At 41.1% G+C, this 14,178-nt stretch overlaps 2 protein-coding genes across 6 annotated transcripts in view; one reads left to right on the top strand and one right to left on the bottom strand.

The window, feature by feature from the left end:
- The window catches only part of BTBD10 (BTB domain containing 10), a 35,939-nt gene extending 32,121 nt beyond the window's left edge, over positions 1–3,818 (top strand). For all 4 annotated transcript variants that reach the window (XM_044425727.1, XM_044425728.1, XM_044425729.1 and 1 more), the window contains exons 7-8: positions 216–326; positions 2,668–3,818. In XM_044425727.1, the coding sequence (XP_044281662.1) occupies positions 216–326; positions 2,668–2,978 (422 nt within the window). In that variant the 3' untranslated portion in view covers positions 2,979–3,818. The remainder of the gene's footprint in view (positions 1–215; positions 327–2,667) is intronic.
- Positions 3,819–7,690: 3,872 nt separating this feature from the next.
- Positions 7,691–14,178, bottom strand: part of ARNTL (aryl hydrocarbon receptor nuclear translocator like) — a 56,919-nt gene continuing 50,431 nt past the window's right edge. For both annotated transcript variants that reach the window (XM_044425640.1, XM_044425641.1), the window contains 2 exons: positions 10,714–10,816; positions 7,691–8,351 (listed from right to left, as the gene is read on the bottom strand). In XM_044425640.1, the coding sequence (XP_044281575.1) occupies positions 8,191–8,351; positions 10,714–10,816 (264 nt within the window). In that variant the 3' untranslated portion in view covers positions 7,691–8,190. The remainder of the gene's footprint in view (positions 8,352–10,713; positions 10,817–14,178) is intronic.

The following is a 14,178-nucleotide window of genomic DNA, read 5'->3' as shown; positions in this document are numbered from 1 at the left end:
TGGAGCCAGCGCTTGCTACATTCCCTCTCCTGGTTTAGCCAATACTGTCTGAATAGGGCCACTGTTTGCATGGCAAAGTAGGCAAAAAGTATATTGTCAATATCATTGCAGACATGTTAACACTGGCGCAGAATGCATTCGTTCTTTATTTAACTTCAGTATGGAACCGGGAAAAACAATGCAGTTTACTCACCCATATTTATTTTTCCTCCTAGTTATTTATAGCACAAAATTATATAGATTCTTCAAATACATTGAAAATAGAGATGTAGCCAAATCGGTCCTGAAGGAAAGAGGTCTTAAGAAGATTCGATTAGGTATAGAAGGTAAGTCTCGGAAATGCTTTTAAAGCTTAAACAATTGTGTACACATTGAGGTTAGCCTCCTTTATATTTTTGAGGCATTCATCTTCACAAGTAAAAACTTCAAGTTACTACTCAATTGATGACTGTATTGGTCTTTATGATCCATGTTCATAGGGGTAAATTTTTTTGTGAAAATACGTGGTTGGCCCAGAAATGTAGCTTGGAATAGCAACATAGAACAGAAATGGTGAACATTGCATCTCCTGTTTAGTAAAGGGTCCCTCTGATCTCATTGCATGTGGCGAAAGTGTATAGGTGTGGACTTAACTGCATGCAGTAAGGAGGTGTTGCTTGAAGGCTCAGAATGCCACTCATCCCTTCAGTGGGGGAAGAGGAACAGAACATTGCGCACAGTACTGCTAAAGCTGCCCTGCCGGCTGGCTTGTTGCATAAAAAGTGATATTCTCCTGTTACATTCTTATTAAACTCATGTACAAATTTGCACACATTTTGATGAGACCCTCCACTTACAAGGAGGCTTTAGACATCGGCAGAAAGTATGTCTATGAGTAAGAAGGCAGTTCCCACCCAAAGAGATCTACGCTCAGACACCGTTGAAGAGGTTAACACCAGTATTCAAACAGATAAGCTGATCTGGATGGAATTAACTGAGCAAATTGATATATTAACACACCAGTTGGGGAAGCTCAGCCTCCGCATGGAGAAATTAGCTGCCGTCTTGGCTGTACTCCTGGCCTAAAAGGAGTTTTCCCTAGGCTTCGAAGCATACGTAAACCCACCCACACAAAGGATGCGGGGGCAGTGAGGGAAGAAATTTGGAGGCCATAATTTGTACTAAGAAGTTCTTAGAGCAATATACCTTTCCTGGGCTTGAAGCCGTTTCCTGCTGACAAGAACCAGTGAGCACCGCAACACCTGGTCTCAGGTGAAGGGGCAGGAAAACAGGAGGCCTTAAATGTGGCACAAACTGATCCAGTGATGGCATCTTGCTATGGCAAGCAGGGAGCCTGGGGCCTTCTGCAACAAGCCACATGCCTCTGGGAAGGGGGGGGGCAAGTCTGTGGCTGCCCACATCTGTGGGCTCTCGCACAGTTCAGAGCAAGACTGGAACATCACAGCTGCAGTAAATGGGGCAACACTCAGAAGCATTGAAAATGGTCATCCTTGCTTAAGCAATGAGCTGACAAGAGAAGGTGGATAGAGATGAAGTGGTGCTTGCTGGAAGCAGAAGTCTTCCCGGGAGGGGTTGCACGACTCATTATCCCTCCCGTGGGAATTTTACCTACACACCGTGATAGAGGAGGCATCCCAGGGAACAGTGCACGAACATCTGTGGGAGCAGTGGCTGAAAGTTGGCACATTCATTACTCCTGCTGCTACTGGCAGAGTGGGATAGCTCATGAGCAGTCCTGCTCTCCCAGCATCAGGGAAGTGCTGGGCAGGAAACCTGCAAGGCCCAGTGCAGGAAGGGGAGGGAAGGGCTGCCTCCCCCTGGGCTTGACAAGAACTGCTCAGATTTTTGTGACCATCCAGGAGCACTTTGGTCATTGGGCAGTATAAAAATGTAGTAAGCCTGGCCCAGAGTGACCTGCTGCTCAGCTGTGGCACGCCACTCACTGTCTAGCAGCACAGAGACGGCTTATGGTCCTTGCTTGCTTTTCAGCTGTGGGTGAGGGGCACAGGCCACCTCTCCACTGTTCAGCTGTGGTGCTCAGCAGCAAAGGGACTGTGTGACTAGGTCTCCCTTCCCTTGAGGCAGCAGAAGGGCGGGGCAGGGGGCAACACGTTTGTTGTGCAGCCCTTCTAACATCCTGTGACTGGGTCTTGGGAAGATGGCTTGCGACTGGTGCTAGCACCACTGGCTGACCCACGTACCTTCTCCTTGGAGAGGGGGAGGCATGTGGGGCAGGAAGTGAGAAGCGATTGCTTCAGGGGGAACAGGGCTGGGGGTGCCCAAAATAGGTGTTTGCCTTCTCAGGTAAGTTAAGCAGAGTAGCTCCTTTGCCACCTATGACAGCTGCTGCTCTCTATCATCTGGATCTCCCTGGCTGGAATGGCAGGCAGACCCTTGGGCAAGGAATTTCTTCGGTTTGGGGCTTGACTGTGACTTAATTTGTTGCCTAAACCTGGACAACAGACTAACACATTATGCCTTATCACATCATCCAAACCCAGCAACTGGAGCCTTAATCTTTATTCTGTGTTAAAGCCAGAGTGCCAACAAAAGGAGCACTTTTCAGGGCACTGATCCTGACCCCTTCCCACATAACACTTGCCATCTTGCACATGGTATGTGTGCATTTATATGTGCATTTATTTAATGTTGCCTTTAATATTCTAGGTTACCCCACCTACAAGGAAAAAGTTAAGAAGCGTCCTGGTGGAAGGCCAGAGGTAATCTATAATTATGTCCAAAGACCTTTCATACGGATGTCATGGGAGAAGGAGGAAGGAAAAAGTCGGCATGTTGACTTCCAGTGCGTCAAGAGTAAATCCATTACCAACCTGGCGGCAGCTGCTGCAGACATTCCCCAGGACCAGCTAGTGGTGATGCACCCCACTCCCCAGGTGGATGAGCTGGATATCCTGCCCATTCACCCTCAGCCCAGCAGCAGCGATGTGGATACCGAGGGACAGAACTTGCCACTCTGATCCAAACTCTTGGTTAAAGAAAAGCATGCTACTGTAAAAACGGCGATGCTGTAATGAGCTCATACTGCACTGCAATTCCAGCTTCTCTTCATTGTGTAATGAACATAAAATGTGTTAGGATATTGCAGTATGGACTTAAAAAGACCAAAGTGGGATCTGATTATGGTTGTAGGAGTACATGTGTAACATCATGAGGTTCAGTTACATACCTGCATTTGTTTACCAGTAAGTAGGTTTTGTGGTATTGGTTGTATGGTGGACTGTCCTCATCCTAAGGCTCTTGTCAGAAACAGCAGGATTTGGAGGCTGTGGTTTATTCAGTATTTTGGTACACAGCGGATGAAATGCAGAAATAAAATTGATAGTGGCACTTTATGAATTGTGGACAAACAGAATTCTCAAAGCCATTTTTATAGTCCTGATGCACAATGTTGACTAACAGAGTGCTTCTTTTGGAGGCTTACTATTCAGCTAAATGTAAATAATTTGTTCTGAAAAGAGGTGATGAGCCTACTTAATTTTGTTCTCTTGTGGATGAGCACAAAATTCTTGCCACTGAGGCTTTTGGGTCGTGATCCAACAGCCTACATTTTCAGATTTATCCAGTGAAGGTTTTTTCATGTTTGATGTGAGCCATGTTCAAGGGTCAGGAACAACTGATATGGGCTTTATCTTTAAAAAAAATGCCTTACCTTAAATCTGTTCACAGAAATATTTATTTACTGAGAGGTTTTTTTCATATGTGTCATGGAATAGGAAAATGCAAATCATTCACTCTTCACTTATTAACTGATTGTAAACTCGAGTTTTTCATTCAAATAAAAGTTTCCATTATTTTAATACACGTGGTGAATCTAATTTATTATACATTCTTCCAAAATACTAGAATATTAACAAAAGAATCCCAACCCTATTCTCACTTCCTGTTCTCCACACTTGATACAAAACGGAGTGGATTGTTTTCCCCTCCCGCTCAGATGTTTAACATTTTGCCTGAAGACCCAGAGTTGAGAATGTTGGGCAAGATGGACAGACCACCTGGCCTGGTATAAGGCAGCTTCCTATGTTGCTGAATAGGTTGCAGTATTCCAATAGAAAATTTGCAGTACTACAATCTTACGATGCTGTATAAAATACTAGTACAACACTCATTCTCTGTGGTGAGGTTAAGTAGCCCAGCAGAGCTGAGTCACTTCCTAGGCTTCAGCGTTGCCAAGGTGCTAAACTACTCGAGTATGTGCTGAAAGAGAAGCTAGTATGTACTTCAATAACATAGGCATGGAAATTCATGATCATTAGGTGGTAATTGGTATTCCTAATTATAGTGACACTTATAATATGGAACACATGAGTATTACTTGGAGTTGATCTTAAGTAGCAATCAAAGAAAGGCATGGGCCCTCTGCTTTATTGAACTTCCTTCCTTCCTTCCTTCCTGCTGTTTGGCATCCACCCAGTTCAACCAAAATAGAGAAGACAAAGCATGAAGAATGAATTCTGAGAAGTTCAGTTCATGAGCAAGATCTTACATGGCCACCCTGACTCCACTGGTTTCAGCTGTGCTCATGGGACCCACTGTTTGCTCAATATAGCTTTTGCATTTCAAAAAAACAACCCTGAAATAAAGTGAAAACACTAGTTTCCAGATTCAGACAGATCAAGTGAACTCTGTGAGGTGTGCTGATCTGCCCTTTTGTTTCAAACGAGTGTTTTCACTAAGTAGAGAAATTTGTTTAGAGCTGCAAAAGCCTCTAAAATCCCTGGATTAATTTAGCATATTCTTTCATGTTTAGAAGCACTAATTTGTTACATTCTAGTAACAGTGAACTTGCAGGTTCACTGAAATTAGGTGAAAAGCAATTTTTAAGCCTGGCTTTAACCTATTGAAAGAAAAGAGATGTCATTTCAAGATTATCCATCAGCAAAGGAGAAGACAAAGCATGAAATTAAGGTCTGTATAGCTACTGTCACATGCCTGTTGTAGTGAAATACAACAATATGCATTTTCACAGAATTGCACAATAGTAGAGTTGTGGGGGCACCTAACCAACGCAGGACTCCAAGTAAAACCACACTTGATGATGGCTGCCCAGCTACATCTTGAATGCCTACAATATGGGAGGGCCCTCAACTTCCCTAGGTATTGGTGCCATTGTCATATTCCTCTTGAGTTTTTCCTGATGTTCAGCTGGAACCCACCTTCCTATAGCTTGAGCCCATTATTCCACAGACTGCACTCTGGGATGATTGAGTGAAGATTCTGGTCCTTCTCTGTGACTTTCAAGTACTTGAAGAGTTCTATCATATCACCTCTTGGTCATCTTTTCTCAAGGCTACATGTGGCCAGTTTTTCTAGTTTCTCACAGAGATTTTTTTTCCCCAAGTCTGATAATCATTTGTTGCCCTCTTCTGAACTTTTCCTAGTTTGCATTTTTTAAAACAATAATGCCCAGAACTGGACACTGTACTCTAGATGAGGGAAACTAGTACTTCTTGTAATTTTAAAGTGATAGTTCTATTAATACAGCACAAAATAACATTCAATTTTTTTTTATAATTGACTCATATTCAACTTGTGATCTACAACAATTCTGAGATCCTTCTTTCTTATAGCATTATTGAGCCAGGTATTCTCCATCTTGTCAAGTTTTGCATCTGTATTGTTAGATTTGTTCTTGTCACATTTATCCTGTACCATCTGCACTGATTACTGATTCAAGTCTGGGCCTGATTTAAGGTGTGGGCAATAACATAATGCCCTAAACCATTTAGGGCCTGGTTATCTAAAGGAACACCTTCCATATACACCAGTCTGGTCCTTAAGTTCTTCTACATAGGTCCTCCTCTGGGAGCACTCCTTGAAGGATGTGAGGAGGGCTGTTACAACAAGAAGGGTGTTCTCAACGGTGACACCTCGACTGTGAAATACGCTCCCTAGAGAGGTTAGTTTGGAGCCAACTCTTTATTCTTTCCTGTGCCAGACCAAGACTTTCCAATTTAACCAGTAACTATTTGTTAACTTTAATATATGATTTAATTATATTTTAATCAAGTACTGGTAATTGTTCCAGTGCTTTTACTGTTGTAAACTGTCTAGAGATTTTCCATGGAAATATAGACTTATAGAAAAAAATTGAAATATTAAAATTTATTCTGTTGCTTTCAGCCCAGAGCTCTTACCCTTTCAAGATCACTTTGAATTTTGATTTTGTCTTCCAGAATATTAGCTATCCCCCCATTTCATCTCATCTACATACCGGATAAGCATTCCCTCTCATCCTACTCAGTAAACGCTGAAGAGCACAGGGCCCAGGCCTGAATCCTGCTGTGGTCCCCCACTCGTTTCCTTTTCCCAGTTTGAGGAGGTGCCACTGTGGAGCCACCTGCTAGTTGTCCCACCCAGCCCTTTTAGCTGGCTTTCTGATCAGAATGGCGCAGGTCACTTTGTCAAACTTTGCTGCAGTGAAGATACAGTAGCTTGCATTAACTTCTATAACTTCCTCACAGTCCCAATCAAAAAAAGTTTCAAAAGAAACATTCTTATTTCCCTTTAGTCTTCGTGTCCATAATGCCTTGTTAGTAATTTGGTCATACAACCCTGCATTTCGGAATGTATTTCATGTTGGTGTACTTTTGTCCTTTACTACAGGCAATCCCTGAGTTACAAATGTCCAAGTTAGGAACAACCTGTACTTACACATGAATTGCCATAAAGCCTATTATTTTTTGTAAAAAATTACTGTGGAAAATATTAGCAGAGAGAAAGTAGAAGTGGGGAGAGGGAGCCCTCCAAAGCATGCCTTCCTGCCCCACACATCTGGAGAAGAACATTTCTCTGGCATTTCCTTGCTGCAAAGGGGTGGCACTGGTGAGTTTGGGCAAGGGGGGTGGGTAGAGATATTCACGGTTTTTCCACTTTTGTGGGCGTCCTGCACCCCTAAACCTTGCAAATGCGGAGGAACAACTACATGTGATCCAACATACATACAAATCTGACTTTGAGACAAATTTCCTTTTTCTCAGGAACCGAACTGATTTGTCACCCAGAGACTGCTTGTACTTAATAATAGGCCATAAATGTGGGATGTACTTGTTCACTGCTCTTATTTGGTGTTTTTTCAAGAAGAGGAAGGGTAAGGCAGTGTTCAACTTGTTGCATACTGCTATTTTGTTGAGTGCAGCTGCCAGGAAACTCCGGAACAAAGAGGCTTGTGGCTACAAATGTGTATCAGTGTAACAAATGGTAAATTGACTTTATACCTACAATAGGAATTTGTGTCAACCAGCTGGATGCTGCTGAAGTTACAACAATCTCCAGCCTGCTCAGATAGCAAAATATGCTTTTATCTTCCAAGCCACCAGAGGCCCTTTAAAGGGAAAATCAAGCAATGCATATTTTTACTCTTTGTTTCAATTGTTGCAGTGTTATCTAGCTCAAAACACTTAATGGCTTTAGCATTATGCTTGTTCTGAAGCAGATGCATAGATAGAAGTGGTACAGGAGCAATTATAAAAGGTCTTGATGCAACCCATTGTTTGTGTGAGTGCTAAAAGCTAGGAGCATCCCAGTAGAACTTGAGTTTTGGTCAAAGTACTGCAACAGCTTCTTGATAAGCTCCTGGTTTCCCATAAATCTTTAAAAGCAGAATCACTAAAGTATAGGATGACTTCAGGAATTTAAGATGAGCATTTTATAATCCAAGTAAATACAATTTAGAACAAGGGAAACATTTTATTTTAAAAATATTTAACTGTCTAATACATTACACTTCAACAATATTTATAGTAAAGGATCTTACAAGAAACAGTTTTGATACATTAGTATAAGAAATATTCATTATCCACATGGGGGACCTTTTTCTGTAGTGTAAAAACACACCATACAGCTGAAATGACCATTTGCATATAAAAGCTACCAGTGATGCCAGTGCTTAGTTTGTACAATGATCTTAAAAAAAGTAAACACTAGAACAGAACCCAAAATATACAGTTAATGCAAGCTATACACAGCTAACTAAATCAATGATGTGGGAACACTGTAGCAGGTAGATCTCCACTTGGTCTGAAATTACACATAGGAGCAGGATGATCGTTCTCTTGATATGGCTTATGAAATTAAAACATCAAAGCAATTCAACAAGCTTCACAGATTGGAGAACTCCACCAGTAATGCACTTTGAAATATCCAGATGTCAGAACTATTGGGTAGCATTTACAAGGGCCATGGTAAGTCACTAAAATCAACTGGGCCGCCAAGACCTGCATCAGCTTCCAAAAGGCTCATGATCACTGCCATGGCGGCCTCGTCATTGCTGGGGCTGCTGGATCCTTGGTCATTGTCTATCATATCAATACCTATATGTGAGTTTTCCCCTGAAAAGAAAAAAAAGGTATAGTAGAACTGCATTGATTTAACTCTTGAACTTGGAACAGTACACTTAAAACAACGGTTGAGAGTAATACACAGCTGCAAACTAAGAAACTGAAGAAGTTCTTACAGTTCCCCATTAAGAACATAAATGCCATCCTGGATCAGACCAAGGGTCCATGCAATGCAACGTTCTGTTGAGACAATGGCCAACCAGCTCCCTACAGGAACCTCACAAGTGGGGCATGTAGCCAATCAGAAGTAGTAGCCATTGATGGCCTTCTCTTCCATTGATTTATCCAATTCTTGACCATCTTGTGGAAGAGAATGCCACAGTTCAACTATATGCTTCCTTTCCTAAGTCTTTCCTTTTCTCTGTCCTTAATCTCCTAACCCTCAGCTTCATAGGATGACCCCAACTTCAGGAATTATGGGAGAGACAAGTGCCTGCCTTGCCACTTTCTCCATGCCATCCATAATTTTGGACTCCTCTATCATTCTCCCCTTACTTGCCTTTTTTCTAAGCTAAACAATCTCAGCTGTTGTAGCCTTTTCTCACAGAGACCCTTTCTGTACTTTTTCCAACTCTACAATATCTTCCTTTAGGTGGGGTGACAACAGCTGTACACAGTATTCTAAATGCAGATGCACCATAGATCTGTATAGCTGCCTGTATGAATCAATACAATTTTTATTGCTTCAGCTATTAGTACAACACTGCTGACTGGATGCAGAAAAGTAAGGAATGAAATATATAAAAACATAACATGATAAAACATTAATTCATATTAATGCACAGCATGTGGGAAATTAGGGAGTGAAATTCATAGCTAACAGGATTGCCCTTTTATAAAATGTAAGCAAAAAAATAATTTTCTGAGATCCAGGCCAGCAAGTTACTGAACTAGGACAAGTTCCGAAACTTTAGTCATAAAGAAATAAGCCACATAATAAATCATTTGCCACATGGGCAGAAACTAGTCATAAGGTATTTTATTAAAACACCTTCAAAAATAATGGTTACTATTAGTCTCATTCTAAGTTGAGTTAAAGCATTTATAAGAAGTAAAATTGGACATAAGTTTCAAGTAGTTCTCACATTCAAATTTAGTTTTAAATTTCACATAGCAGGGGACTTATCTTGTTACTTTGGACACCACACGTCAGAGTGACTAGGCACATTGTGAGCTCATTCTTGGCATACCTGCCTCGAGGAAATAACATTCTACGAGAAGAAATGCTCCAGGGAAAAACCATGATGTTAGATTTGATTTAGACTAATCTCTGGAGCTATGTTTGAGAATTTGTTGATTTGACTCCTGTTTGCTCTACCTTACACTGTTTGGGTTACAAGAGATTTGAATGAGAACATTCTTCAACCCAGCAATGAAAAATGCTGATGACAATGCTAGTTGACTGGACCATCCTCAATAATTTTGAAAGAATTCCCTATCAAAGGGAGTTTTCAACCTCCATTATTTCTCCTCCATAGAAGAAACATACACCAGACATAGTTTTATCTTCCAGAGAGCACTGTCTTCTTTTGCATTACACCTGTTTCCAGCCTATGCCAAAGATTCTTTTGAAAATGTATTACTCCTAGATATGCTTGTTTTCTTACTGATGATTGAAGCTGGAGCTCTTGGAGGGGTGGGAGTAATCACCACAGGATAAGTGCACTTAAAATAGGCTCATAGTTTGATTTGATTTTACCCACAGTCCATCGCTACATGCTCACTCTAATATTTCCATCCTGTACAGCGCCCATTTCTGAGTTCAGGGTCAAAAGAAGCACCTAAGTGGGGAAGGGATCTCACAAGGGAAATTGCAACATGTACAGAGGGGGGTATTGATCTGCAGTGGTGGTTAAAACAACAGAAAATAAATAGCACACTGGTGAACAATCATGTTTGTGAATGGAAGAGAAGTCATTTAAAAAATCAGAGCCATTTGTATACTTCCAAAATGCCAGGGAAAAAAACTGTGAACAGAAAAATTGCACAGGAAAGGGATAGTGATGGGAGGAAGGAGAAAAGCCAGAAAATTTTCCCATGTTGGAATGAGAATACAGCGGGGGTCATATAATATGCTCTGGGAATGGGCAAGAGGAACAAGGGAGAACCAAGCCATAGAGCACCCAATCATTTGCTGGGAAGAACATGCACAACCAACTTCCTCTGGCTTATTTTCAGGGTGGCTTATCAGAGCATGTGAACGTGCCCAACAGTTACATTAGAAGGGCTTTTGTTAGAACTGCATTCCTGATGGTACCACAGTCCAAAGGGTATGCACAACCCAGTGACTATTCCCCTTTCTCCATCCCTTTTGCTTCTCTCTGCCTGTGCTACTTGGCATAGTTTGGCTTACCAAGAATGGAGGAGTTGTCAGAATAAGGATAGCCTGGATTGTCTTGGATTTGGCCAGATAGTAAACTGGCAGGAGGAATGTCTGGAGTTCCACCATTCAAAATCTAGAGAGAGATGAAAACAGAAGAGAACAAAGAATTTAAGGACCAACATAATCTGACTTGGAATATTTTGCACGCCTAATTCTATTGCAGGCTATGAAATTTGGTGAACCAAAGTTCTGACATCATAGCTCGAAATTGGTAAACCTTTTCAACCATTGCCGTGGATATATACATGGGACCCCTATATTTTCATGATCCATGCTACTTGCTCCGACCACATTCTGAATCACTTTCATGGGGTCCTGTGAGCTGGCTGCAGAGGTAGCTCACTAAAGAGGCGTCATACACATGCACTTAGCAGAAATAATCCCGAAGCTTTCCTTCTATGGATATCAAATGTTTAATTGGAATGATGGCTTGCTTTTCACAAGTTCTGTCATACTTACAATAATAAGTGTTTTTGGATGGATAATATGACCAAAGAATCATCAAATAAGAGTTGGAAGGGGCCAGGGAAGGTAATTAGGCCCAACTGCCTGATCAGTGCAGGACTCTAAATTAAACCATCCCTCTTCAATGTCTGTCCAGTCGCATCTCGAATGCCTCTAGTGTGGGAGAGCCCACAACCTCCCTAGGCCATTGGCTCCATTGCTGTACTGCTCTAACAGTGAGGACGTTTTTCCTGATGGGTCAGCCAGAACTTGGCTTCCTGTAACTTGAAACTGTAATTCCACTGGGATGGTGAGACTGTCCTCCCTTTCCTTTTCTCTCTTCTATGAATTATTGATATTGCATGCAATTTATATTGTTTAAGCACTAACGGTTTAGGTATGTAGTATTTTATGCATGGCTTTTAATACAGAAACATGCCCAAGAAATAACACTGGAAATTATCAGTAGATATTGCCGCAAACTCTTTATGACAATTTTACGTGCTGATCTGAGATCAGCAGCAACTCTAACAATAGATGCTAGAACAGAAGGCTGCCCTTATGCTAAATTCACAAAACAGAGGTTTGGCAGCTAATAAAATCTTCATTCAGTAGGTATCATTAAAAAAAAGATACAATGCCCCATAATTTGTGGTAAGTATGCATGCTTCATTTCTCTGAAAATATCAAAAATTCTTTCCTGAAAAGATGCAAGTTTTCAGAGTAATTTTTCATGATGTTTGTAACAGTATGATTTTATGATGACTCTTAGCAAACTTCTGTGGCCTGTCACCTGAAATGACATTCCCCAGAGAGGTTTGCCTGGCGCCATTGTTTTACTCTTTTCAGCACCAGACTAAAACAGTTTTATTTTCCCAATATTTTAAGGTTTGACTATTATTTGACTATGGGTTTTATTGTCAGAAATTGATGCTGTTTTATTTTGCATCTTATTTCATTTTTTGTCTGACTGTTAAACCATCCAGACACTTGGAAATAAATAAATTTTCAACTAGAGAAAACCATCTGACAGCTCTCAGATGATCTGATGTACTTCAAATTAACAAGGTGACTCAACCAGAACCAAGTTCAGGCTTGATTCATGCCTTCTAGTAACCCATTCCAAGTATGACAAGTCATCACACAGGAGTTTTCTTCCCATTGGAACCTGCCAGTTTTAGGAAATGAAAGATGAGCCACCATATGATGAAACTTTAAATGAGTGTTCTTATCTTAGTAACTATAATAATCAAAATAATTATTCAACATATTATGCCATGGAACTCTGAATAAACTAAATTAGATGATTATACTATCTACCAAGAAGGAACATACCATACCAGTATGGAGTGCGATCCATACTGAAGTCAGATTTTTAACTATTTTTAACTATTTTTAAATATTTAAATATTTTTAATATTATGAAGGGATACCTTCTAGTTCAGTTGCTGATCTACAGCTACCAGGCAACTGTATCACATTTTAACAAATGATAGACTGAACAGTAAAGGTAGAACAAACTAGATGAAAATAGTGAAAGAAGGCATGGTGCTTCCACAGATCTAAGATGAAGAGTGAGGAGACACCAAAATGGACAGAGCTAGAAAGTGGTCTCCAGCTGGTGCCAAAAGTAGATGATTCTCCCATGATGGATTTAAAAGTGCTCTGCAGGATGTTCAGTCTGGGATACTTCTAAAACCAACTCTGATTTATCCAAGAATTGTTTTGACATTCCCATGGTCTTCATGATGCTCCTTGATACGTGCTCCAAGAAACCACAGGGCCTTCCAGAAACAGGAATTCCTACTCGTGAGATCATGTGGCAGTAGGATTGCACACAGAGAGACTCTAATCAACTATGTATCGTATGTAACTTTTGGAAATAGTGAGCTGTGCCAGAGCTTATTCAGGTACGTCACAGCAAAGGGGATGTATACTTATGAAACCTACACCTGCCACAATAAACTTATTTTGCGTCTTCACAGTGTTGAGTATCTGTGGTAATAATGCCAGTCTAAAATACCACCATCTCTGCAATTTGACATTTCTTCTGTCATTTGCTACCTTTTTGGTTATTGAGCAGCATAATCCTTACTGGACCGTCTACCAACAGGGTGAGCTATTCAACATTACATTAGTATTGGTCTATCATATTGGTACATCATCTTCTACTCATTTAAAACAGTTCAGGGTTCTTAAGTTCAGCTAAAGTTTCTGAAAAATTTAAAACTTTCACTCCTGGGGGGGGGGGGGGGGGGTTAAACAAATGTAAACAACATTCATCAGAAGTAAATATTCACCAGTAGGTGGTGTAAGAGTTTTTCCAAACACAGTCCTTATTCCTATCAGTTAGAAAGTCTGAATAACTTTGTGTTGTTGGTCAGTGTACAGGTGTTAAACTGTTTCACACATTACGTTTTTGTCTGATTTAACATCTGTGACCCAATATGTACTTGTGTTGCAATTAATGCTAAAGGGGCTGACTTGAAAAGAGTGCGAGATTAGGCTCCATGCACTCAAAGCTAAAAAGGTAACACGGCCTTGCCGCTCATTCCTGACAAAGGGCACCTCCTCATGGGAGACAGCAAATGCTGCTGCTGTTGAGTATCTTTTCATCAACTGCTTGTGAAAGTTTAACGAGATCTGTGAAAGAATGGATATATGAGTCTAGCCATGTGCCTACAATGAATCTTTGGGGAGTGAACCAAAGTGAACGGACTTACTTAAAATATTGCTGGATGGTGGTGAGCTTTTATTTCAGTCATGAAGCAGCAACTCAAACAGCCCTATTTGATCTAGATGTGCCAGCCAGTTCCTCGTTGCAGTTTGTAGTATGAACGTCGGGCTGTCACTTTCACGTTGCTGCTTACAGCCAGCAGATTTACAGTTTTGCTCCAGTGGCAACCTAGCTCCAGGTATTCCTATAAGGAGTGGATCTGGGCTATCGAGAGCGTAGGTCCTCAAACTAAGGCCCGTGGGCCGGATCTGGCC

Source organism: Varanus komodoensis, unplaced genomic scaffold, assembly GCF_004798865.1.
Source record: "Varanus komodoensis strain SLA01 unplaced genomic scaffold, ASM479886v1 scaffold16, whole genome shotgun sequence".
Lineage (NCBI taxonomy): Eukaryota > Metazoa > Chordata > Lepidosauria > Squamata > Varanidae > Varanus > Varanus komodoensis.
Note: the sequence above shows the minus strand (reverse complement) of the source record. Positions and strands in the feature narration are given on the sequence as shown.